General features: G+C 41.0%; 1 protein-coding gene across 2 annotated transcripts; it reads left to right on the top strand.

The window, feature by feature from the left end:
- Positions 1-10561: 10561 nt before the first annotated feature.
- Positions 10562-25632, top strand: LOC105910323 (zinc finger protein 527-like). 2 transcript variants are annotated; one of them, XM_031565387.2, is made up of 10 exons: positions 10562-11417; positions 12175-12357; positions 12699-12892; positions 12995-13099; positions 13265-13360; positions 13630-13740; positions 14497-14611; positions 14876-15193; positions 15307-15513; positions 24423-25632. In XM_031565387.2, the coding sequence occupies exons 1-10, from the start codon at positions 11069-11071 to the stop codon at positions 25073-25075; spliced, it is 2331 nt and encodes a 776-aa protein (XP_031421247.1). In that variant the 5' UTR covers positions 10562-11068; the 3' UTR covers positions 25076-25632. The 2 variants fall into 2 exon arrangements, with proteins under 2 accessions (XP_031421247.1, XP_031421246.1); XM_031565386.2 differs by lacking the exon at positions 24423-25632 and having other exon boundaries at positions 10569-11417; positions 15307-18170.
- The last annotated feature ends 1966 nt before the right edge of the window (positions 25633-27598 follow it).

Here is a 27598-nt window from a genome sequence, read left to right as displayed (position 1 = left end):
CGTAACCCTACCACTTTCCCTTTTCCCTCATTTCACAGTGGTAGGACACCTTTGACTTGACTGACTTTGACTTACATGAACCCTTTAATTTCTGATGAGCCAATACTTTGAACCCTGTGATTGTTTTAATGTACTTTGAACACTTTGAAAATGTTGAATGTACTTTCATACACTGTATATATAACTGAACTTGAACAAATACTTCGAATGTACTTTCAACACTGTGATTGTTTTTAATCAAATTGGAATTGATATTTTATTAATTATTTAGGTCATTGTATAACTGTATGTAATATAATTGTATAGATTTAGTTAGAAAAGGGTGCACCCGGATAAGGTTTAGGAAACATCTGATATTGTTATTCCTTGCACTGCACTTTGCACAATTTATTTATTTCAATCTATTTATTTTAATTATTGTTATTTATATCATATATGTATATATCCATTCAACCGTATTAATAAATGTACTAATTTATTTTAAACTTAAATCTTAACGTGTGTTGCATTCATCTACCTCCATAGTCGTACTTAAATTCCTCTGATACTGGTCCAAGTAGATAGATGCTCTGTCGCCCACACTCTTTTAATTGAGCTGTGTCCACCGTGTTACACATGACCTAAGGGTACCATCATATACCTCTGATATGTTATCTCTGTGTGGACAAAGGTGAGCCACCCACATGAATGCTCTCGCTCAACTGTGATTATGTGATTTCTAATCACCAGAATAATTCAATGGCAGGTAAGTTGTCCATATTCAACCAAAGTATGAGATGCTGAATTACAGAGGCAGGCCTTGAGGCTCCACCCTTGTTCCTTGGTGCTGCGTGTACTGTATTTCCTCAGCAGTGTTCACTCATTTTCTCTGTTTGCACAACAACTGGGTGCAGCTGTCAAACTTAAACAAGTGTGCAAATACAACCATCAGATGCAATCTCAGTGACCTGTGATCAAATGGCTTTTGAAAGGGGTTAACAACATCAGAGTGAATGAGCAATTACTCTACAGTGCAAAGGGCTTTGAGGGTAGGGCAGTAGTATAAGGGGTCAACTCATTTTAAAGGCACAGTCCTTGATTATGATCCATTACACATATTTCTCCTCACATTCCTCTGGCTGTCTGTATTTAAAAAACTCTGGTGATCGTACAAAGTCCTGTCTCTGTTAATGGGAAACAAACATAGTGGCTTGAACCTAGTCATCAACAGCACCAGCCAATTAACATGTTGCCTCAGCAACACAGAAGGGAGGAGTGTCATTTGAATCAAACAGAGGCAGAACTAGTGAATAACTGAGAATATTAACAAAGGAAAACATCACAGAAGAAAAACTAGATAAGGGGCATTCGTTGACAAATTGATTACCTTTATTTGGACCTGGCTAAGTTGGCTTGGGCCAAGTGGTTAGAGGAAAGTGAGAAGAATTCTAGTTAATTCTTTGCATTAGAAAAAGGAAAGGCTATGACTACTCTAAATACCAATGGAATTATTAACAAAGACCACGAGAACCAGCTCCCATGATAAATGTTTAGCTGGTTGGGAGAAGGGACTGACGCTAGCAGGCTTGAAACTAAATATTGTAGCGATCTTGTGGAGTCAGGTGTATCTTTGGCTTTCTTGCTGTTCACACAAGGCACAAGCATTCAGACATTGATACAAAATAGTAAATGGAGCAGACTTACATTCGCAAACAAATTTTACAGGCTTAGTGTAGACAAAGATGCTTGAACAGCAGGAAAATCACACTAGGGTATTTATACACTGACTCTTAATCGCTAACTAAAAATATTCGTAGACATTAACATAAGGGGGGAGGACCCTCCAAATTAGAACATTAGACATACGATTTTCTGCACAGAACACTGGGAGTACATCAAATGACAAGCATATGCGGATATTCAGGCCATCACACATATCACTTCCACTTCACACCACCGAGCCCCCACCAGGCAGGTCAAATGTCCCCATTGACCCATGCCTGCAACACGGTCTCTAAGGTGGGTTGGTGCTGTCGCTGTGAGTGCCCCAGCGCTGCACCTTCAGTCTCAGTGTTTCACTCTCTTAGAGTGAGCCAGGAGCTGGGAGGAGCCAGCCATTGTTCTCCTCCCTACCAGCTGGACTCGGAATTGAGCTAAAACAGCACACAGCTCAACCCAGTGGCTCGACAGCTTTAGGTGACACTCCCTTCTTTCTCTTGGGGCAATACACTCATACCTGTTCTCCAGTAGATAAGTCTTCCTAGCGCCACTGGGTGTAGGCTTACTTCTGGTGAGCCCCAGCCTTGTGCAGCGCGACTCGTGCACCTCCTGCAGCCGGGATCCAGGGCTGATATGGTTTTCCAGGACGGTCACTGGCCTGGACCCGGGAAAGGACAGGATCTTGGGCCTGGTCTTGCTACAGCTGCTCGGGATCAGTGAGCTCTCATCTTGCTGATGGCTGCTGAAGACTGGAGGTCGCTGCGGAGCTCCATTGCTCGCTGACTTCAGGGGGGACTGGCCAGTCTCTCACTGCTGCCACCTTTTCTGGGTTGGTGGGCATGCCTACTGCGCCGATGACCCGGCCCAGAATGCTGTCTCTCTGGAACAAGTGGCACTTTTTCAGATGCAGCTGCAGGCCACCTCAGCAGAAGGCTTGGAAGACCTCTTGCAGATTTGCCAGGGTGCTCTGGAAGTCAGCTGCATGCACAAGGAGATCATCAAGGTAAACCACACAGCAGCTCTGGGGAACACCAGCCAGAACTCTAGTCTGGTTCACTGAAGAGCCCGAATATGCCTCTGGAATCACCTTTACTTGTCAGTAGCCATTGCAAACGTCAATGAGCTGAGCTGGACCAGGTGATGTCATCGAGGGCGTCATCCATTTTGGGTAAGGGGAAGGAATCTTTGCGAGTGATCTTGTTGAGATGATTGTAATTGATGCAGAAATGCAAGGGATCTGGCTAGGGCCGGGGCCAGGATGTCACCCGGACGGAGGATCTTTCCCATAGGCTATTGCTGGGCTTGACAATGCCTGTCATTTCATGTATCTCCTGCTCTGCTGCTGTCCGCTTGGCTTGGGGCAGGCAGTGAGGGCAGAGGCGGATAGGGCGTGCGTCTCCACACACTCCCGCTACACGCCACATACCCTGAAAATATATAGGCCTAGTAGTACATCCAGAATTTTTTTTTCTATGACGCTGGTAACTATTCTGGTAACTACTGTATAAAAGTGTCTGTCAGACTTAAATTATAAACTATAATTTTAACTTAAAACAATTCTCTTGCATTTACCCTGTGTCGTCCGTGAGTCTCTGGCTCCCACCACTGCAGCTGCACCAGGGGCCTGACCAGTCATAAAGGACTTTTACTTTGACAACTTTTTATTACGGGGAGATACCATTTCCTATGTCACAAACTTTCCATGCATATTATCTGAGACCCTCTCTCTACAAATTGATATTATGATATTTCGCCGATATTTCTGAAAGAAAACTTTTTACCCAATGTCGGTGTATCGAGAACGTGTCAAAGGTTTGTTTGTCTTGCAGATTTCGGCCTTGCTGATTCAGGGGTTTTGTGAACCTTAGCTCTATGGGGTAATATGTTATAACGTGGATAATGTTAGTCTTATTAACCCTACCCTTACCTATTTTGGCTTGCCATGACTCCAGCTTTCCATAACCGTATTTGAATGAATATCGTGCTTAGAACGTATGTGTTTAAGTTAACTATCTAGCTGGGTAAGTAGTTGTATGCTATGCTATTCGGTTATGTTGTGTAAATCAGCTTGCGATATATAGTTGGCTGGATAACTATAACTAGGTAAGTTAACATTCACCGAGCTTACATGATGCTAAAGGCCAAAATATGCTTCCACGACTGCGTTACTGCATGGTCACGCAGTTGCATCGACAGACTCCTGAATATTTATAGTAAAATATGTCTGAGGGGATTTGCGAGGTGTCTTAGCCAGCTTTCTAATGTTAGCATGCTACTACCCAAACATTCGACCATCTACGGAGTTTGGTCCACCATCTTTTCTTTTAACTGCTTTGCAACCCCCACAATCGAGAACCATAAATGTTCACAAGTCCGTCGAAGCTGTCCGTTTGTCCATCCAATAATGCAGTCGTAGAAATATATTTCGGCCTTTAGATCTTTTACGTTTTTTAGTTATGTCAGTTTATGAGTTCGATCAAATGTGAATTGCTATTTTATTCAGCGAGCCAATCGGAACTTTAGGAAATATTGTTAAAATGTGCTGAAAAGGTTAAAGATACATAAACTGAAATAATTGTTTTTATTGAAAACCAATTATCAGAACTATGCATTTTTTTGTTTATATAAACATTAGAATAATAACATGGCCAACACCACCTTATCTAAACATATAGAAACCAGATAAAATGTGCATTAACATTAAAGTTGGCACCACGTGGCTTTGAGGGATAACTGCACTTTGTGTATATTGCAGATAAGAAAACGGCAAACAAAAAATGTAATTTCTTCCCATTCTATGCCAAAGTAATCACATCTAGTATGTTACACATTTCACAGCACTAATCATGCCTGACCAGAATCGCTTACCAAAGAAGCTTTTCTTTTTCACTATAAAGTAGTGGGTGGTGGTCACACAAATGACTCCTGCAAAGTGTTGCTCCAATTCACAGTGTTTTTCTCTCTTCGTGTTCAATCAAGTTTCTCTCAGCACTCCTATAAAAACTAAATACTGGGCTGTATTAGAGAACACACATGTCTGAATCGACTGGACTAAACATTTCCAGTGGTTGTGGGGACCAAAATTACAGATGGTGAAACGACAATGCCCAACTTTATTTGACACTTAAGGCTGCTCAGTGACTCGGTGATACCCCTTAGCTCAGTGGTAAATTAAGTATAATTATCCATGTAGTCATGTTTTGGTTCCAGTAGGGAACCAACTTCTTGCATATCCTTCTCTTTATCACATATTTATTAAAGACCACAGTGTTTTTACAAAGCTAAGGCTCAGTAGACGTATCATATCAGAGTATATGACATTTTTCCCCCAATATTATATGTTTCCTCTAGTTCCTCAATCCTCCTTGCGTCTCTGGCTCCCACCACTGCGGCTGCTGTCAGCGTTAACGTGGAAGGTGGCAGAGATGCGCCAAGTCGAATACTACAACAAGCTGGAGGAGTTTGTCTCCGTTGTTTTGGAGATTGTCCCAGACCTACTGAGTGCTAAGGAAAGGGTTGAACTATGCCTTGGCCTGAGAGCAAGGGTGAGAGTGCAAACATTTTTTTAGACATATGTGACATGTGCTTTAGTTTTTGTTACACCCAAACATGTTTGTGTGTAGTTCATTTTAGATTTATGCTGTGACCAGCCATCCTTAACACTCCCGATAGTGCAGCCACACCTGGACAGACTCTTTTGGATTGCTGAATCGGCTTCCATTGACGGTGTAAGTATCACACTAGAATGCACTATTACTTTCTGTTATCAGTTCTAGTTTTGTTTTGATGTATACGCTGTCTGTTGTAACACCGCATTTTGAAAGGTAGGAGATGGAACAGTAGAGGCTTCTGTGAGAAACTTTGTGGATCTCATCCAAACCCTCCTGCGGAGTCCTACATACAGGGAGCATTTCTTCCAGGTGAGACTCGGAATACGAAATGGCCACAATCGATCTGTGACCTTCATAGAAATCACTGACAAAAGTATCAGTAGGGAAACCCTGATTACACTTCAGAATACCCCAGCAGTTAAATCCCTAAAAAGGGCATAATGGAATTATTTCTAGCGAGCTAACCTTGCGAACACTAACAACAGCACATTTGGCAGTGAACATGCATCACTTGCGAACTGATGAATTTTGGCTGTATATTTAGGGAAGCGGTTCTGGGGTTCTGACCTAGAGCACAAAACTACACAGTAAATAGCCAGGGCATTAAACATGAAATGGTTTTCCCTCTGCATTGTTTCAGGACATCTACCCATTGCATTATGGCTACAAATATGACACAGCACTGCAGTTTCTGGTGTGGGAATTCCTGAGCAGACTGGAAGAACTACTCCCGGTGCCTAGCTTCTATCAGGTGTGTAATCTTTGGATCAATTTGTTTATCTTCATTTCCATTTTTTATTTATTTAGCCGGAGGTACCAACCTGCCACAGTATGAGAAAATGTGGCATCATCATTCAGTCATGGTCATTTGGTCAGGTCAATCAGATTATTTCCTGATCAAATCACACCTCCACTAATAATGAATAGACTGATCTGCACAGAGCAAGTTCTCAAGTGGTACAAAGTGGTACAGAACGTGTCTTTATTTTGACCAGAAATGGATATTATTTCGCTTTTTGTTAGACTTGCAGGTTTTTTTTTAACAGCAAAAAGTCACAAGCCAAAGAAATCTCACTCTGACTAGTTAACCCTTGCAGGCAGCTTGTTGGTTTGAGGAAGACCACTCGCTCTTGGAGGATTCCCTAAAAATGGTGTACAACTCAAAACATGTTCAAGATTTGTTGCTACACTTCAAAAATATTGAACCCTTAGACACAGGTCAGTAAATTATGAACATAGAATGTACATGTAAAAGCAGTGTAAAGCTAATTATGTTTTGCAGTTGCAAATATATTCTATATCCTACAAATGAAGATTTGCTGTATAGTTTAATTCATAGCACTGCAACTGTTTAAAGTACAGAGCAATTGATCATATAATTCTTAATAAACTACAGTTGCAGTAAGTGTGTTGAATCCCTTTTTTGGGGGGTATTGTCCTTTTACCAGGTTCCTCATCTTCAGTTGTCATGGCGAACACTATTCTCTCCTCACTTTCTGCTTCTCTCAGTCCCTGTGGACAAGCTGAGAAATCTGTATCAGCACTCCATGAAACCCAAGGCTCAATGAATGAAGCAGAAATACATATGAAGGTAGAAGACATATGTGGAGATGTGGAGGAAGAAGACAGATGTGGAGATGTGGAGGAAGAAGACAGATGTGGAGATGTGGATGAAGAAGACATACAGAGAGATGTGGAGGAAGACAGTTCTGGAGATGTGGAGGAAGAAGACGGATGTGGAGATGTGGAGAAAGAAGACGGATGTGGAGATGTGGAGGAAGAAGACAGATGTGGAGATGGGGAGGAAGAAGACGGATGTGGAGATGTGGAGGAAGAAGACGGATGTGGAGATGTGGAGAAAGAAGACAAACATGGGCATGTGGATGAACATGATCCACAGAGGCACATTGATCAAGGCAAGCCTAGAAACATGGATGAAAAACAGAATGTGGACAAAAAGAGTGAACCCAATGGTGAGGAAATTGCAGGTAGAGTAAAGCTTCCCAGTGATTAATACCCAGGTTCCTGAAATATACTTCAGACCAAGTATTTGTTTGCCTTGTGTATATGTGATGTGCCCAAAGCGATTTGCATGTTTAAAATGATTTGTAACCTGCAGGTGACACGAGTGAGTGTGAGAGCACAGTAAACGACAGGAGTGAGCAAGAGGTTCCAACATCCTCAGGAGAAGGGCCTGGGGTATCCTCACCACAAGGCTACTTGCTCAAGGACGGCCTCCACCTCAGTCAACACAGCTGCTGGCTCTACAAAGGTGTTTCTACGGCATGCATGCAACGAATGTGACAAAGCCTTCTATTTCAAATCGAGTCTGACTAGTCACAAGAAAATCCATGGGATTCGCACTAGGGAGCGACCCCTATGCTCTATTTGTGGTAAGACATTTACATGTAGAAGCAGTTTGGCGAGCCACATGCGTATACACACAGGGGAACGACCATACAGGTGCTCAGTCTGTGACAAGGGCTTCACCCAGGGGGCAGCTTTGGTCGTTCATAAGCGATTGCACTCTGGTGAAAGACCCTATCTGTGTTCTGTCTGTGGAAAAGGTTTCCTTTCTTCGGGAGGATTGTTGGTCCATACACGATTTCATACTGGAGAGCGCCCATACAAGTGTGAGTTCTGTGGGAAATGTTACGCTGTGTCAGAAAGTCTGGTTTCACACAGGAGAGTCCACACAAGGGAGAAACCGTATGCTTGCACAGTGTGTAAAAAGCAGTTTAGCAATCAGACCGGGGTGCAGAGACATATGCTAATACATACAGGGAAGAAACCCCATGAGTGTCGAGTATGTGGGAAAAGATTTACACAGCGTTACAATATGAGAATTCATCAACGTGTGCATAGGTGACATCTGTAGAGATTTCAGTAATGGTGAGGTCCTTCACTCTTTAATGCCAGTGTTTAATGTGTACAGCTGTCGAGCTTGGATAATTGTGCAGAAAGTGTCTGTTATCACTTAAAAGGATGTTCAGGTAAATCAAATGGAAATGACTGGATATCCAATGGTTCATATTTATGAAGTTACCTTGTTTCTTGACTTGCCTGTAACATTTTGAAGATTTGTGACCATCGAAAATGCTTTTGTATATTGCAAGCAAGCATTTCATAAGGTAAAATGGTTTTCACTACTCAATCAAATAAGGTTTCTTAAATTGACCTGAAGTCAGTAAACAACATTTCTGATGTTCTGAAATATTCTGTTTTTAAAAAGATGAAGCCTGGAGGGTACGTGGTTTAGTGACAAACCTGGGTAAGTTAACTCAGAGGAAGTAGTAAACCTAATATAAGAGGGCCCTATGGTGTTCTTTTGCTAGGAGAATCAAGTTGTAGGGCTCTTATATTAGGAGTTTTTTTACCCTCATTATATATTTGTGTGTTTATATATATATATATATATATATAAGAGAGAGAACGTTTACCACTTACTCTGAGTTAACTTATGCTTATTCAGGTTGGTCACTCAACTATGTTCTTGGAATATCCCCTACAAATGAACAATCCTCTGTGTTTTCAAAACAAAATCCAGCACACATTCAGTCTTGGAAAATAAGTGGGAACAGAGAGAGGGAGTCCAGTTTTGTTTAAATGCTCTTCTAAAGCATTCCTTAAAGGATAAAGGATTATTCCTATAGTAGATTAAATGAAGATACTTCAGGTTATTGATGTGTCCTACCCAGGCCCCCGTAAATGTGGCCTTATCAGTATAATGTAACAGCCTATAGAAAAACGTGTACACGTGGAAACATCCTTTTTACCACTGAATGCATGACCCCGTCTCCATCTGGTTGAAGTGAACTTAATTGTAAACAGCTATACAGTTGCCTCAGAAGTTCCCTAATTTTTTTTTTTTTTACAAATATTTCAAAACGTCTGTGCTTCCAAGTTTTTTCTTTTTCTAATGTTTTCATTGTCTTCTTTTTTTGTTTTGTTTGATTAATCCACACGGTTTTTGTTTAATAAATTCACCCTTGTACTTTTTGTTATAATTTGATCAGACACTTGTCTAATCTATAGCCTACCATGTAATCAGTTATCCCGTCTATTATCCTACTCTTGTTGTTTGTTGTGTCCATTATAGGCCTTTAGTCTTGTCTTCCCCCGTCTGGATCTTGTGTTTCGATAAATTGTTGCAAATACTGCCCCCAACCAGATATTCATTAAATCATATTTTATAACAAAGTCTGTGCTGTAAATGTTTACAAAATAGATAAACTAATATTGTACAATGAACGAGCACTTCATCTAACTTCATTTCATTCATATCAGTTTAAATGGAATCTGTATGTACAATATGTACGAGGCACTGAAATAGGTTACCCAAAACTTCGCAATGACTTCACAACAATAACACAAAGTATTATACATTGAGATCAGATGTAAAGATTTGGATTAATGCTTATTCATCTAACTGTCTCTTGTTTGTTTTTCGGCTCTAACTACTGCCTCACCCAGTATTTCTGCCATGGGCTGTATTCGTCTTTGCCACCTTGTCACACCAATTGCAGGTCTACTGTCCGAAGTGACTGGCAATCTACTATCAATCAGAATTGTCCCAAGCCAGCACCTGTGACCTGGGGCCTCATTTATAAACGTTTCGTAGGAACAAAAGAAGCCGTATGCCACTTTCTGAGCAAACTGAGATTTATACAAAACAAACGAGAGAGTGTGCAGTGTTCCGTGAATACTTTGACCCAGGCGTCCGCACAAAAACTTGCGAAATGAGAAACTACGACTCCAATGACAGGGATGGAACTCAAATATGTTGTGCGGCGGACAGTGGAACTGTATCTGAGTTGTAATTACAACATTTTTACCACTAAATGAAAATATTTTAACAGTCAATGTGAATGTTTGCATTACTTCACACTCGGCAATATGTACAGGTGATGGGTTAACATTACGAAATAATATGAATTGAATGTATTGCAATCAGCATGTCCGAACATTTGTTGCGTACAAAATGCCAGTAAGCATTTCCCTGCATTCTAAAACAACAGTTTGTTACATGGAAATTACAGTATGGTGGTTAATGACAAGATTAAAACCCATAATGTTAAAACAGCACAAAGACAGTGGTGACAATAGCCAGTCACTCCAGATGTTTTAGTGCCGGCAAATGGACGAGCGCTGTCCGCGCGTCACGGCTCCATGACAGGTAAAACAAAATCGTTCTTTAGTCAAAGGTAACGGAGGTTGCTTGGTTGAAAATGAATTCCATTATTCCTAAACCGAATCCTTGCTAACATGTTAACTATTTCTAATTCTGTGTGGGTTAGCTTACCAGCTTGTAGATTCTCAAGATAACAGTGTTATTTAACCATGGAATTCATGTCACCTGTCACAGTGAGAATAGCCTATATGTATTTTGTTAATTCAGTGTTAGCCTATTATTTACTACAACCTTTCCTGATTCGACTGTTTGTCAGACCTGCTTCATACGTGTCTTGATATACAAAAAGGTGGTTTGGTTCTGAAGAAGCAGAATAAGCAGCTTGAGGAAATCTACAGCCCGGCTCGGTGCGGCCAAAAAGCCCAGAACTGGGAGAGCTGCCTTCAAACGCGCCGAATGACGTCGAATATATATATTTTGTGATTGGCTCAGTCATCATTCAGCGACGAGATGGACTAAATGCGCCATGTTTATATACCGCTGTTGTTTTCGGTCATCTTCAGTTATAACATAGCCCGTCTATTTTAAAATTCTGTGGTTATAGCAAAGAAGGTAGGTACAAGAAGGTATGGCAGCGACTTATTGGTCTCCCACAGAAACGCAAGCCCTGCTTGCTGTCTGGAGTGATAAGGCTGTACAGGACGACCTGGATGGGGCTACACGGAACGAACGAGTGTTCCGAGACATCTCGTCCAAGTTGGAGGAGATGGGCATCAGCCGCAGCTACAAACAGTGTAGAGAAAAAATAAAAAAACTCAAGGCTCAATACAAAAACATTGTGGACCACAACAGAAGCGGGTCGAACAGGACTAAATTCCGGTGGTTCGACATGATGGACGCGGTTTTGGGAGGGAAGTCCCCAACCACTGGAGGACGAAGAATCGAGTCTGACAATGTCCTACCGTTGTTCGAGACAGGTAATGTTCACGATCAGCATCAGTCGCTGGGCTGCCATTCAACTTTTTAATGCAACACCTTCCTTGGCTAGGGGAAGGTTCTTTTCTATTCGCATAACGAGGTAGATGGAAACGTGCACAGACTCACTTTCTTGAGCCTAATTTTCATGAATGCACTTAAAATATGTGAATGATTTGGATTGAAATCCAGCTGATGTTAAATGTGTGGAAAGATGGTCTTTCTTTCTTTTCTATCTTTGCTGGCTCTTTTGTCAGGCCGCTCGACTACAAATATTGCTCAATTGCTTGCTGGCTATTAGACACTCATATTCAGTAAGCTCCACACGACTAAACTGTATCGTCAGTAGATAGATAGATAGATAGATGGATACTTTATTAATCCCGAAGGAAATTTAGGTCATCCAGTAGCTTATACACTTAACTTAACTCACAAACATACATACACAAATCACAGTAGAAAAACAATACACATAGGGAAAAACATGTTCTCAGGGAGTGGGGTGTATACAGATATTATACAGATATTACAGTGTGCATTGATTGTGTCAGTGTTGATGTCCACAAGGAAAGTAGTGCAAAGAGTGCAGAGAGATAGTGTTCATGTGCTTGTGTGGATAGTGCAAAGATAGAGTACTTGTGCTTGTGTGTGTGAGGATAGTGCAAAGTGATATAAATATATATATCAGTATAGTGACTAGCGGCATATAATGTTTTTATGTTATCATTGGCTCATCCTAACTTATATGTTGTGTTTTAGTGGTGCAAGAGGAACAAGCTGGCCCCGGTAGCAGCTGCCGGAGAACCTCACCACACTCACACAAGGCAGTCGGGGCTGAGGTTACATGTACCATCATACCATCACCAAACGATCTGCCGCCCGAGGAGTCACTGTGTTTGCCACCCCTACGCTGCTCCACGCCTCAGCACAGGTCGCACAATGGCAAGTATTCAGCACACTTTACATGTTAGTCTGGTCATCTAAGCGCAAAACTGATTATTGCAATATACAATTATTGCAGGATTGGACTAAATTCATTTTAGCTAGTTGTAGCTAATAAACTGGCAACTGAGTGTATGTTTGAATTATGTTGGTTAAGCTGGGTAATTATCCTCGGTAACTTTCACCTAATAGGCCAACATGGTGTTAGGCCTTTTGTTAATCATTAGAAGCACAATATACAGCTAACATGGGAACACGGAGTTGAGAGCCAAGTCAACAGTAATTCAGCCCTTGACATTTCTGCGCTGCTTTGAAGCTGCTTAACGTTACATGTTTTGCAGTTCCCCTATCCTCCCTGCGCCTCTGTGTCCCACCACTGCGGCTGCTTTCAGCGTTCATGTGGCAGGTGGCAGAACAGCGCCGAGTCAAATACTACAACAGGCTGGAGGAGTTTGTCTCCGTTGTTTTGGAGATGGTCCCAGACCTACTGAGTGCTAAGGAAAGGGCTGAACTACTCCTTGGCCTGAGAGCAAGGGTGAGAGAGAGCAGAGCATGTCAGTGTTACATTGTTTAAGATTTAATGCAGCAATGTTCTGACTTAATGTTACACCCAAACATTTTTCATATATACCGGTAGTTCATTCTGGAATTATGCCGGGATACGCCATCAGTGAAACTCAATATAATGCAGCCACACCTGGACCGACTCCGTATGATTGCTGAAACTGCCTCCATTGATAGGGTTAGTCTTACTCTTCTCACATGGGCACTTCTCACATGGGCACATTTGTCCTTAAGGCTTTGGGAAGGTATGCCGTAACATGATTCATAGTGACCTTCATGTTCTTAATAACATTTTGACTTTTAAATGCATACCCTGCCAACAATAATTGTTATATTTCAAAAGAGTGGAGATCCAATGGTAGATGTTGCTGTGAGAAACTTTGTGGATCTAATCCAAATCATCCTGAAGAGTCCTCAAGAGAAGAAGCGTTACTTCCAGGTGAGACTGATTATATGAAATGGGCCCCAGTCAATCAGGCACCTAACAATTTAAGAAACATGACTGACAAGATCCTCAGTTAGGAAGTAGTGAGGAGTTCCCAGTATTGTCCTGTTGTGAAACTCTAAGGTACATTATGCACCACTTAAGAGACACCAAACCTAACCATGTGGCATGTGGGTTCTGAGGTCTTCAAGGGGAACCCACAACATGGAGAAGCCTGTGTATACATTGAATATAAAGGTTGTTTTCCCTTTGCATTGTTTCAGGACATCTACCCATTGCATTATGGTGCCAAATATGACACAGCACTGCAGTCACTTGTGTGGGAATTCCTGTGCAGACTGGAAGAACTACTACCGGTGCCTAGCTTCCATCAGGTGCGTAATCTTGGCATCAAATTGATTTAGTCTGGTTCTATTTCCTATATAAAGATTTCCAAGTATTCAACAATAGCTGGGTTTCCATCCAATTCTTTAATGCAAATTTTAACCATTCGAATTGGAAAACCTGGGTGGAAACGCTTTGAATTTGAATAAAATCTTCTATGTTGAATAAGAAATTGATTGACTAGAGGGGTTGGATTACCTTCTGATTCGCATAAATTGTCATGCAAATGAGTTGGATCGAAACCCAGCTACTGTTGCCCTGACTGCTGGCATCACTCAAATCATCATCTGGTCAAGTTAGTTAGATCATTTTTTTAGACATTGTATTTACACTCTATATATGTGTTCTCACACACACAAGTTACTTTTTGTTTTGTAGAGCAGTATAGGTTTTGGGGAAAGCTAGTGATTTTGTAAAATAATAACGCATGCCTAGCATCTTCAGTAATAAACAATTACACCCAGAGCATCATGAACAAATCAGGCCATTGTAAAGGAGGCTACATGGTCCAAAATGACTGTATTGCGTAAATCTGTAAACAATTTGTATATGTGTGTATATATATATATATATATATATATATATATATATATATATATCGGGGAGTTTTGTCATTATCTCAAAACCAAACTGCAACATTGGCTGAAATCTTCCACAGAGACGATCATCAAGACATCACAAAAAAATATTTATGGTCCTATATGTTTATATAGTCACAAAGATTTCACTCTATTTTTCCATTACAGGCAGCTTCTTGGTTTGACGAAGACCCCTTACACTTGGAGGATTCCCTACAAATGGAACCAAAAAAAGTTCAGAATTTGTTGCAATATGTCAAAACCTTTGGACACTTGGACCCAGGTTAGTAGATTATACAGAAATCGTATAGAATTATGTAGGATGTCCAAAACAATAAAATAAGTGATTTTAGTATGTTGAACATTTGCAAATATATTGATTTACAGAAATCCTACAAATATTTCATTCACAGAACTGAATGTCTTAAATATAGAGCACATGATCATGTGATTGTAGAGCTACAGTTGTATAGGGGGAGGGTAATGTCTGGGATTAGTTGTAAGTTTATTATTATTATTATTGGTTTTGGGTGTTGTCCTTTTCCAGGATCTTCATCGTCACCCATCACGCCAAACACTATTCTCTCCACAATGTCTGTCTCCATGACTCCATTACTTAGACCCCATGAACAAACTGACTCTGAGAAACGAGTATCAACATCCCATGAAACCCAGATTTCAGTGAATAAAGGAGACAGACATGGAGATATGGATGAAGACATGGATGGATGGATGATGGATGATGAAGACAGAGGTGGAGATGTGGATGAAGACATTCAGAAATATTTGAATGATGAAGATCCACGGCGAGACATGGATGAGAAACATTTGAAGGAACAGAAGGTGGAGAAACCTGAACTTAATGGTGAGAAAATTGCTGTCAGAGTAAAGTTTCCTAGTGAAATCATTCCTGAAATGTAGTGCCCAGAAGACATATTTGTGTCCGTATTATTCAAAATGATTCTTCTAAACCTTCAGGTTACAGGAGTGAGAGTCAGGAGAGCACTGACAACAGCAGGAGTGAGAAGGGGGCCCCAAGATCCAGTCGAAGTGGGCCTGGGGTATCTCCACCACGCAGCAGCCCACTCGAGACGGCCTCTAAGAGAATCAGCACAGCCGTTTCCTCTGCAAGTGAGCCACTAGAGCATGTATGCTCTGAATGTGGCAAAGCCTTCTTTTCAAAACCAGGTCTGATTGGACACAAACAATCCCATACCAAAGAGAAGCGTCATGTCACAGTCATTCATGCGAATGAGAAGAGTCACTCGTGTACTGTGTGTGGAATTGAGTTTGAAACCAAATTTGATCTAAAAAAGCATCACACCGTTCACACAGAGCAGCGGCCCCACCTTTGCTCTTATTGTGGTAAGACATTTAGGTGTCGGAACACATTGGTGTGCCACGTACGTGTGCACACAGGGGAACGACCCTATGGCTGCTCCGTTTGTGGAAAGAGATTCATCCAGTGCTCAGATTTGGCAGCTCATAAGCGATTGCACACTGGTGAGAGACCCTACCTGTGTTCTGTTTGTGGCAAAGGTTTTGCTACCTCAGGGGCTTTGATAGTTCATACAAGACTTCATACTGGAGAACGCCCATACAAGTGTGAAATCTGTGGGAAAAGCTATCTGCAATTGTGCAATCTGGTTGTACATAAGAGATATCACACAAAGGAGAGGCCGTATCCGTGTACAGTGTGTGATAAACGATTTAGCACACGTAACCAGTTGACAAGACATATGAGAACACATACGGGGGAAAAACCCTATGAATGTCTTTTGTGTGGAAAGAGATTTTCAGCTGCAACACCTATGAAAATACATCAGCGTGTACATAGGTAAGCTGTCAGACACAACAGAATTTTCTGTAACGGTGACCAAGTCACTGTTGTTGGGTTATGACAAAGGTGTCCAACAAAGTACCCCTTATGAGATGGTTAGATAAAAAGCTTATCCCAACAAACTTTTGGAGGGATTCTGAAGTTGACACCAAGTCAGTAAAAGAACAAATACGAGTATTCCTGTAATGAGGACCCTGCAAAAACGATAAAGCCAGAGATAAGCAAGCACTTTAATTTTTTAATTATTATTTCATATTAGTTCATATTCAGTCATGGGAAATTACGATGGAGCACATGGAGTGCATGTTCCATACTTCATTCCAGCCTCTTTCTCACCTATTCAAATAATGATTTCCCTAATGGACCAATTTCAGTTCTTGAAATGATAGTTCTGTACAATCCTCCACAAAGTATGCCTCATCTTTAATGCATAAAGCAGTGGTAAATATACAGCGGGTAAAATAAGTATTGAACACGTCACCATTTTTCTCAGTAAATATATTTCCAAAGGTGCTATTGACATGAAATTTTCACCAGATGTTAGTAACAACCCGAATAATCCATACATACAAAGAAACCAACAAATACATTCAGAAATTAATTTATGTGTATTAATGTGAAATAACACAGGGAAAAAGTATTGAACACATGGAAAAGGGAGGTGCAAAAAGACATGGAAAGCCAAGAAAACAGCTGAAATCTATCAGTAATTAGAAAGCTATCCGGCCCTTTGTCAGTGCAAATTAATATCCCAATTGATGGCCTATAAAAAGGTGTCTCATTACCAAGGTGTCACACAAGAAACATCTCATGATGGGTAAAAGCAAAGAGCTCTCTCAAGACCTTCGCAACCTTATTGTTGCAAAACATACTGATGGCATTGGTTGCTAGAATGGCCCAGCCAATCACCTGACTTGAATCCAATTGAAAATCTATGAAAAGAACTGAAGATCAGAGTTCATAGAAGAGGCCTAGGGAACTTTCAAGATTTGAAGACTGTTTGTGTGGAAGAATGGGCCAAACTCACACCTGAGCAATGCATACGACTAGTTTCTCCATACAGGAAGCGTCTTGAAGCTGTCATTACCTACAAAGGCTTTTGTACAAAGTATTAAATAAATATCTGTAAGCGTGTTCAATACTTTTTTCCTGTGTCATTTCACATTATTAAACATAACTTAATTTCTGAACTAATTTGTTTGGGTTTCTTTGTATGTTTGGATTACCTGGGTTGTTACCAACATCTGGTGAAAATGTCATGTCAATAGCACCTTTGGAAATATATTTACTGAGAAAAATGGTGACGTGTTCAATACTTATTTTACCCGCTGTACATGCTTGTGTTCATGCATACACTTAGTGTTCTTCCCATGTCTGCATAAAGTCAGCTCCATCAGTTAGAGATGCATAGTTGCCTCAGACAACATGACTTTAACATCTATTATTTAGCTCCATTTTATTGGGTTTTTTGTACGATTAGGCTGTTTTTTTTATAGTTTCACATGAATACGTTTATTTCCATATGTAAGTTTACAAGTGAAGTTTTGTTTTTGGACTTAATATGCTTTGTACTTAAAATGCCTTAATATTTTATGTTTTAAATTAAACAATGGGAAATTCAATAAAAGCAATACATTTTAATCTGTATTAATTTATCTGCTAGAAAAATAGTTTAGAGGTAGATTGGAATGGAGATGCGCACACTAGAAGGCTAGATGACTAATCAGTCATTCATAACAGTGAGCAGTTCCACTGATAACTGAATCACCTAAAACTCTATACACTATTTAGAAAATGTTAATATGTGTATGGTTTGTATATCAAATTAATGTAATAATATTAAAGTAAACTGATCCTAGCGCTCTATAGTGTATGTTCTGAAAGTGTAGCATTGTCCAAGTCAAATGTAATAGTGAAATGTAACAAGAACTAACTCTTGAGGTGCTAAACCATAGTGTTGATCTTGCCATGGGAAATAAATAATATTTATATGATACATAAATGTCACGAGACATTTATTTGTAAACCCACAAACCTATGCGCACGTACCAGAGCCTTTTTTTTTAAGTAGTGCGGAATTTGAAGATGTGACTTTTCATTTACACACACCTGCACACTCGCTAGACTGTTCCCTGGTTTGTTCTCCGAGTCCGAACGCTAGGAAGTCTGCCCCAGTGAAACTCATCACTGCACAGTGCCTGGTTTGGGAGTGATCTTAACAAGTGGCTATGTTATTGTCTGTGCTGGTCAACCAGGTTCATGCCATTCCAAGAAAGCGAGGGAGAATTGGGGACTTGGAAGTAAAGAGGAAGAGAGACCAGAATGCACACGCTAGCACGTCTCTTAAGGTGTTGTGGAGGTAGGGAAAGGGCATTGCACAGCACCTCACTCCCATTCCGGGTCTACGGCATTATAACCTACGCTGTGTGGACAAGCACAGTCCCACACCGGACCTCAGACCTCAGTCAGGCAATGGTAGAAAAATCAGGAACAAGGTTTTATTTACAATGATGCACATCAAGGAAGAGAGAGCATGGTATCACATAAAGATTCACCAGCTTCTCTGATTAAAACAGAGAAAGTCAGTTTAAGTATCCTAGGTCTGACAAAGAGGGGTGTTAATCCAGCTCTGACGTGTATACCAAATGACAAAGGATGTACACTCAGCAATCACAGCGACCCTATGGCCGTAGAGACATAAAGTCTCAGATATCTGCTTAGAATCTCTCTCATACATCAGAGGCCAGAAAAGGGAGAATTTTAAAGTAGACTTTTATTGTGACGCTTTCCGACACCACACTGCAGTGTATTGTCGCTAACTCGGATCTAAAGATTTTTGTGTGAAGTCTCTGATGACAATTCTATAATATTGCTGAGAGAAGAAAACTTCCCCCAATGTCGGGCTGTCGAGAACGTGTCAAAGGTTTGCTTATCTTGCACGTTTCGGCATTGCTGACCCAATGTCTTTGTGAAAGTAGCTACTTGGTTGCCACCGTTAGCTGTGTGGTGGCTGTATAACGCTAGCAAGAGTTCGGTCGGGTATAACCACGAACCCGTTAACCAATTAACCCTAACGTCACCTGTTTAGACCTACGATAACACTAACGTCCCATGACGTTATTTCTATATCGTAGTAGGTAATAGGTAGTAGTATGTTGTTTGATTTATGTTGGTTAATTTAGCTATCTAGCAATATAAGATAATCTAGCCGACTAGGTATCGTTAAAGTTGATTTTAGGATTAACCGAATACATGATTGTAACGCTACATTAATCATTCAAAGCACGGTGTGCAGGTGACGTGGGAAAACGGCATGAAGAGCTACGCAGTATTAATTTAAATGACGCTGGTTAACATTATGTCTTTTATAGTTCCGCTATCCTCCCTGCGCCTCTGTGTCCCACCACTGCGGCTGCTTTCAGCGTTCATGTGGCAGGTGGCAGAACAGCGCCGAGTCAAATACTACAACAGGCTGGAGAAGTTTGTCTCCGTTGTTTTGGAGATGGTCCCAGACCTACTGAGTGCTAAGGAAAGGGCTGAACTACTCCTTGGCCTGAGAGCAAGGGTGAGAGAGAGCAGAGCATGTCAGTGTTACATTGTTTCAGATATAAAACAGCATTGCCCAAAATTCCTTACACCAAAACTTGTGTGTTTATAGTTAATTCTAGAATTATGCCGGGATCAGCCATCAGTCAAACTCCAGACTATGCAGCCACACCTGGACAGACTCTGTAGGATTGTTGAATCTGCTTCTGATACAGTAAGGCTAACATTTCTCATACAGTCAATTTTGTCAACTAGGGTTAAGGTAAGGGCCTAAACACGATTAATGGTAATCTCATCTTCTAAAATGTATTTTTTCTAAAATGCATGTCCTGCCTTATTTAGTACTTATTGTTGTATTTTAATAGAGTGGAGATCCAATGGTAGATGCTGCTGTGGGAAACTTTGTAGATTTAATCCAAACCATCCTGAAGAGTCCTCTAGACAAGAAGCATTTCTTCCAGGTGAGACTTGGAATATAAAATGGCCTCAAACAATCTGACTCCTAATAACTTCAGAGAAATGTTTGACAATATCATCAATAAGGAAATAGAGAGGAGCATCCAGTATTGTCTGATTGGTCCAGAGGTGGAGCTCTAAGGTCCTTAAAGGGAAACTTTGGGATGTCAACCTGGGCCCTATTTTTTTATCCTTTTGGGGCCAAACTTTTACTAAGGACAATTAATGATCAAAATTGGTCCAGTATTGAGTTAGAACGCTATAACCGGCAACCGTAGAACGACCATACAACGTAATCCCATGGGACAAGCATCTGCATCAAAGTAAACCACTTGTTTTCGCCACTGACAGGGTCATACTGTTATTATAAGTGTCTAGCAGCATGGAAAGGATCCCTACAGAGATAGACCGGTGTCTGTTTACCTCATTAACTTTAAGGAATCTGTAAGAAATTACTGTTGAGAGGTTGAAAAAATCCCAAAGTGTCTCTTAGTCAAGTTAAGGAGAGGGAACATTATACACCACTTGGAGATCTAGAACCTACCCATACAGTATGTGGGGTTTTCATGTGGTTACCCACAACACAACAAAGCCTTGCCAATGTCTTTTACTTAACATGTAGCCACAGGCATTTTAAAGGGGTAAAGATTAGCAAACGGAGCAATTTGACAAATCACAAATAATACAATTGAAAATATTGTTTCAGGACATCTACCCATCGCATTATGGTCCCAAATATGACATGGCACTGCAGTCACTGGTGTGGGAATTCCTGTGCAGACTGGAAGAACTACTACCGGTGCCTAGCTTCCATCAGGTGTGTAATCTTGCCATTCAATACATTACGTTTATTTTCATTTCCTTTTTAAAGTATCCAGAATATATTTCACTCCATTTTTCCATTACAGGCAGCTTCTTGGTTTGACGAAGACCCCTTACACTTGGAGGATTCCCTACAAATGGAACCACAGAAAGTTCAAAATGTGTTGCAATATGTCAAAACCTTTGGACATTTGGACACAGGTTAGCAGATTATATAGAAGACCAAACCAAGAACAGCAGCCATTTTAATTAGATTAGTTATGTTTAGCTGTGCTGCACTACCTCACCGGCAGAACTGAATGTGTGTAAAATTATGGAGTGGATTTTGTGCCACCTTGAAATGCAAACACAACTTTGGGATGAGGGCAAAAACAATCACCACAACTTATTATTTTATAGTGCACAGAACGCAGAAACTGTCATGTTGAAATAAAATGCACAAGAGCTTTTCAATGCATTCGTTTGTTAGCTAGCTACCAAGCACTCCACAATGGAATAACAGAGAGAAAGTCTAAACTAGCCCGACAAATCCTCGCAATGGCCATGACAATAATGTAGTCACTACATGCAAGAGAGGCTGTATTATGAGGCAGAGACCCCCGTTCACACCTGGTGCTAATATGTGTCTTCTGTGATCCAATCACAAGCGGACAGCTCTAAGTACAGGTGTAAAAGCGCTCAAAAGTGCTTAAGACGCGTTGAGGACACACTGAGGCCCCGTGCACATGAAGTCTAGTTTGCCTGAACCCGGATTCATTTTTCACACATATCCACTTTTTTAATCGTGTGCACATGAACCCAGCGAATCCGATTGAATCCGCTGTAGTACATCCCCCACGCCTGTTGGTGGCACTTTAACAGTGCTACAGACAACTGAAGAAAACGGAGAAGAAGACAGGAGCATGCTAATAAAGTGACATATGACAGTAGTCGAGCTCCAACTAGCAACGTTTAGCCTAGCCGCATAGCCTACATTTAATCTGCACAGTAACACATTGTGGTGGTTTATAAAATCAGTGGTCAGGGCAGACTGTAGGTTAAGCGAAAAATAATTATATTTGTTATTGATAATAAAGAGTTTAGAACAGTGCAACAAAGCAATGTGCAACATGACATGTCTAAGTTGTTTAAATGCCTGTGCTTTATGGAGATGCTGAGCTTGAGCACGAGAGACCATAATGCAAGTGCTGTGGATCCTGGATGTTTCATGGTTTACAATTGCTTCCAATTTCATGGTTTTATTACTAACAACAAATGTAGGCTATTGTTGAGGGCTTTGTCCTTCACGTACTGTAGGCTACCTCTGAAGTAACGTTAACGCTATCTAGTAGCTATCGCTATCGTTGTCTGACAGGACTAAAGCTAACGTAACATTCATCTTTATTACAGACCGTTTTGAAACTTCCGTCTATAATAAAAATCTTTTCACGTCAGATTTGCCCATATAGGCTATTGCTGACACTTTTATAAACTGGTTTTTGAAAAATGGTCTGATGCAAATAGATTAAACAGTGATAGATTAAAGTGTGGCTTGTTAATGTCATCCCTTTCCTAACAACATCGATTTAGATAGATAGATAGATACATTTGTATTAATCCCGTTAGGGAAATTCACGTGTAAAAGCAGCAAGGTAATAGGAAGAATTATTAAATAATGCCGGTTGTCCGTTGTTCTGGCTGGTCTAAAAAATGATGTCCAACTGGCTAAGTAAGACCAAGAAAAACTATCCACATGTAGGTAAAGCAGCACACTATCCCAATACAAACAACTAAGCACAGTAGAAAAATGTAAGTCAGGAAAAAGGAGCCACGTCAGAACATTTAGTTTATGTTGTTGCTGTTATGAAGTGAAGCAGTGGGGTTAATACGGGTTCAGCCTGAGGTTGCACGCAATCACGTAATGCGATCACGTGGGGCAATCCGATTGGGTTTGCGGATGGCGTGCATACGAACACCAACCCACGACCAGATTCGAGTTTACTCATTTTGGACCCCCGATTCGAAGGAGTGCGGATACAGTGTGCGGATACAGTGGGTTCGTCTGCACGATTGGGCTATCCGAGAGACGTTTCTCTCCGGGTTCAGGCAAACTAGACTTCGTCTGCATGGGGCCTGAAATTTTCCTGATCGCTTCCTCCTCCTGTCCGAGCATGGACAATTATAAAAAAATACCTTATTTTGTCCCACGGGTACATGCTTGCCGACCTCAACCATGCCCCCTATTAGCTAGAAAGGATTCCCTGGTGCGGACCTCAACCATGCCCCCTATAACCTAGATAGGTTTCCCTGGTGCGGACCTCAACCATGCCCCCTATAAGCTAGAGAGGATTCCCTGGTGGCACGAGAAAAGCAAAGGAGCCTATTCCAATTTGGTGTGGTGTGGTTTGGCATGATTTCATCATTAAATGGTTTTTCTGGATGGTAGTTGAACAAGATGCTTTTTGAACAAGACATTCTCATCACGTCAGACAGCGAAAAAGCAATGCCTCTTGTGCATTGCATTTCCCCATGGCACGGTTCCTGCTGGCGGCGCACTGTAAAACAATACGTTGAGGAGATTATCTTTCCCCTCATCCCAAAGTCGTGTTTACATTTCAGGGTGGCATAAAATCCGCTCAATAAAAAATAGATAACACATGACCATATGGTTCTAGATAAGGTTTGGTTTTATAGGGGGAGGGTAGAGTCTGGGATTAGTGTTTTAAGTTCATTTGTATTATTATTATTATTCGATTTGGGTGTTGTCCTTTTCCAGGATCTTCATCGTCACCCATCACGCCAAACACTATTCTCTCCACAATGTCTGTCTCCATGACTCCATTACTTAGACCCCATGAACAAACTGACTCTGGGAAACGAGTATCAACATCCCATGAAACCCAGACTTCAATGAATAAAGAAGACAGACATGGAGATATGGATGAAGACATGGATGGGTGGATGATGGATGATGAAGGCAGAGGTGGAGATGTGGATGAAGACATTCAGAGATACTTGAATGAAGAGGATTCACAGAGAGACATGGGCGAGAATTTGAATGAACAGAGGGTGAAGAAGACTGAAGTTCATGGTGAGAAAAGTGCTGGCAGAGTAAAGTGTTCCAGTGATTAACATTCTCCATTCCATTCCTGAAATCTAGTGCCCAGAAGACATTTTGTGGATATGTGTGTCTATATGTTATTCAAAATGATTCTCACATTTGTACTGATTTGTAAACCTACAGGTTGCAGGAGTGAGAGTCAGGAGAGCACTGACAACAGCAGGAGTGAGAAGGGGGCCCCAAGATCCACTCGAAGTGGGCCTGGGGTATCTCCACCACGCAGCAGCCCACTCGAGACGGCCTCTAAGAGAATCAGCACAGCCGTTTCCTCTGCAAGTGAGCCACTAGAGCATGTATGCTCTGAATGTGGCAAAGCCTTCTTTTCAAAACCAGGTCTGATTGGACACAAACAATCCCACAAAGCAAAGAAACTCGTCACGGACACTCATAAGAACGAGGGGAGTCACTTATGCACTTTTTGTGGAATTGGGTTTAAAACCAAATTTGATCTAAAAAAACATCTGACCACTCACACAGGGGAACGACCCTACCTTTGCTCGTACTGTGGCAAGACATTTAAGTGTCGGACCACTTTGGTGTATCACATACGTGTGCACACGGGCGAGCGACCCTACGGCTGCCCAGTCTGTGGGAAGAGGTTCATCCAGCACTCAATCCTCGTCGCTCATAAGCGATTGCACACTGGTGAGAGACCCTACAAGTGTTCTTTCTGTGGTAAGGGTTTCCCTGCTTCAGGGGCATTGTTGGTTCATACACGGCTTCATACTGGAGAGTGCCCATTCAAGTGTGAGTTCTGTGGAAAAGGCTTTAGGATGTCATGCCATCTGACTGCACACAGAAGATCCCACACAAAGGAGAAGCCGTATGCCTGTACTCTGTGTGACAAGCGATACAGCACGCATAAAGGTCTGACGTACCATATGCAAACACACACGGGGGAAAAACCCTATGAGTGTTCAAACTGTGGAAAGAGATTTCCAACTGCTGGAAAACTGAAAATACATCAGCGTGTGCATACGTAAGATGTCGGACACCGCAGGGATTTCTGTTGTTTATTGTGTTATTTTAAAGTAAATGTCCATTGAAATGTTGAAGGGGCATCCAGAGACATTTAATGGATATTGCTATTTCGATTCCAGATCACATGGCAAGTAAGGTCATTTTGTCAGCTATTTTCTTTCATACAGTCTTAGTCTTGTGTCAAATGTCCTTGTTAGTTTCTTTTTGTCATATTTGGCAGAGATGTGCACAAATCTTTTTTTCCAAGTCAAGTCTCTGCTGCATGCCATCCAGTGTGCTTAGAACATGGCATAGCTATATCTAAGGAATTCAAAAAAAGGACTGTGTTATCATCACTCCCTTATCTATTGCCATACAATATCAGCATAGATTAGTTGTTTGGTACATGATCACTTTAAACAGGCTATATGAAAAAAATGAAAGCTTTCTAAGTGATTAACTGTATTTTGCCTTGTAACATAACTACAGTATGCACAAGTATTAGAATACACAAGTATTGATGGTTTTTCTCAGTTGCTTTGGTACATTTCTCCAATAGGAATTAAAATTCTCAACCTTATTCAAGCTCCACATCATCATCTATTCCTTTTTGCACATCATGCTCATTCTTTTGAACATTTTGGAAAGATTTTCCAAAGATTTTGAGCCTGTAAAAAAAAGAAGGTATTTTGCTCACTTGGATTTCAATGACAGGGTAATGTTATTTTGTCGAGATATAGCCCATCTCACGTCAATTCTAGAGAATGTATTTAGGCCTAGAATGTAAAATGTCCAAATATGCTTAACGTGATACATATTCAATTTAACAATCTAAATCTGTCTAATAGAAAGCATTTGCAACTTTGGAGCTAGGTACTAAAATGAAAAATGTATAGCTCAGCCTACAGCTTTGCTGAAATGGTAAATGCTTCAGCAAACATTCTGACACTTGCTGCAGTGTGGAGCAGAAATTAAAGTTTTTGGAAGGAAACATTGGTTTTCTTAGTAAGAAAGGTTCACTCCTGTTCCGGATAAGATATTAATTAATCATTTCAAGTTGTTTACCCACCCAACAGTGCCGAATTAACCATTAGGCAGACAAGGCACGTGCCTTAGGGCCAGCCAAAAATTCGGGCAACAGAATTTTTTGCAAATATTTTCAAGGTGCTCTTCTGTAACAGAGTTACATTTTTTTGTTTGGCAATAATATTGTAATGAACTCTGTTTACTGGCCGCAGTGGGTACGCCCCGCCAATGGATTAATTATGACAGGCTGCAGGTGGGTGAGACACCTGTTGCCTGTTAAGGTTGTGTGATTGTTCCTGGAGTGGGATATAAAAGACAGTCTGAATCTGGGCGCAGGAGAGAACGCTTGGCAGCACTAAGAAGAGAAGCCCTAACCTTCTGTGGACTATTGTGAGATCGTGTGTTAGAGTTCAGGGTGAGTTAGCCCCCGGCCGGGGTTAATGGCCAGTCCCCTCCCCTAGTTTAATTCGGCCATAGAGAGGCTCAGTTGTGTTTGGGGTAGTGTAAATACGGGTGGTTGGGTTGTATGTATTTGACTATAAGTTGTAATAAACGGTAAAAGTGTATTCTGTGTTTTGTGTATGATTAACTCCTCCTCCGATAATATAATCATATTACAATATGTTTCGCCATAATTGAGCGAGTTTAGTCAGTGTTGGTGTATTGACGCCACCTTTGGAGATGTAGTGTACTGCAGGGGGGTATTCGTCGTAGCTCGCTAAGCGGTTTAGCGAGCTAATTTTCAGGCTAAGATAAAAAACGCCCCTCTTTTTGGTTCGTGGAAGTAACTTTTGATAAATCACCATAGTTACATATCGATTAGCACTAACCTGCTCCAGGGCAGGCTAACTTAAGTGTAGCTGGATAAGCTTGCCACACCCCCAGAAAAAGGAGGGATCCCATTGACCAAGGACTGATATTAGATAGGTAATACGATTAGCGGAGGGAGAGAGTTCTTTGCAATCGCCAAGATCAATTATTCTTGTATGAGCGCTACCGATTCAGCCGACAAGGAATCATTAATTTACAAGACCTTCTCGAGTCATTTATTGCAAACACCACAGTCGAACATTGACTGTCTTGCGCTTTTTTGCGAGTGGTACATTTTTGTAGTGTCGGTGATGCGGAGAACAAAGCACTCATAATTATATGAGCGTTATTAGTACACCATAGCATATCATTATTGTAGAAAATGATTAAGGTGGACTCATGATAAGAATAGAGAGAAATACAGACAATTTATTTTCACTGCTTCAATTTATTGCATTTGTTATTAATACATTTAGTCATTTAACAGACGCTTTTATTCAAAGCGACTTACAAGAAAATGTAGAATTTTATCGAGGAAGGAGGTGAGGGGATTTGAACTAGCAACCTTGTAGTTTCGAACCGGTAGAGAGAACCTCTGTACTAGTTGACACTTGCCGTCAGATATTCATACATAGATATCACCCTATAAACATCCCAACACACCTTGCTCTCACAGTGGTGGCGGTGTTGAATTTTGCCATGATTATGGT

The sequence above is a fragment of the Clupea harengus genome, chromosome 3 (assembly GCF_900700415.2).
Source record: "Clupea harengus chromosome 3, Ch_v2.0.2, whole genome shotgun sequence".
NCBI classification, from domain to species: domain Eukaryota; kingdom Metazoa; phylum Chordata; class Actinopteri; order Clupeiformes; family Clupeidae; genus Clupea; species Clupea harengus.
The sequence above is the reverse complement of the archived record's forward strand: the minus strand, read 5'-3'. Positions and strand labels throughout refer to the sequence as shown.

Excerpts from the sequence above, each read along its gene's own strand:
- LOC105910323 (XM_031565386.2), top strand. The coding sequence starts at position 11,069 with ATGGCAGCGACTTATTGGTCTCCCACAGAAACGCAAGCCCTGCTTGCT. Across the intron at positions 12,893-12,994 it reads TCCTTGGCCTGAGAGCAAGG|TTCATTCTGGAATTATGCCG; the intron begins GTGAGAGAGAGC and ends ATATACCGGTAG. Across the intron at positions 13,100-13,264 it reads AAACTGCCTCCATTGATAGG|AGTGGAGATCCAATGGTAGA; the intron begins GTTAGTCTTACT and ends ATATTTCAAAAG.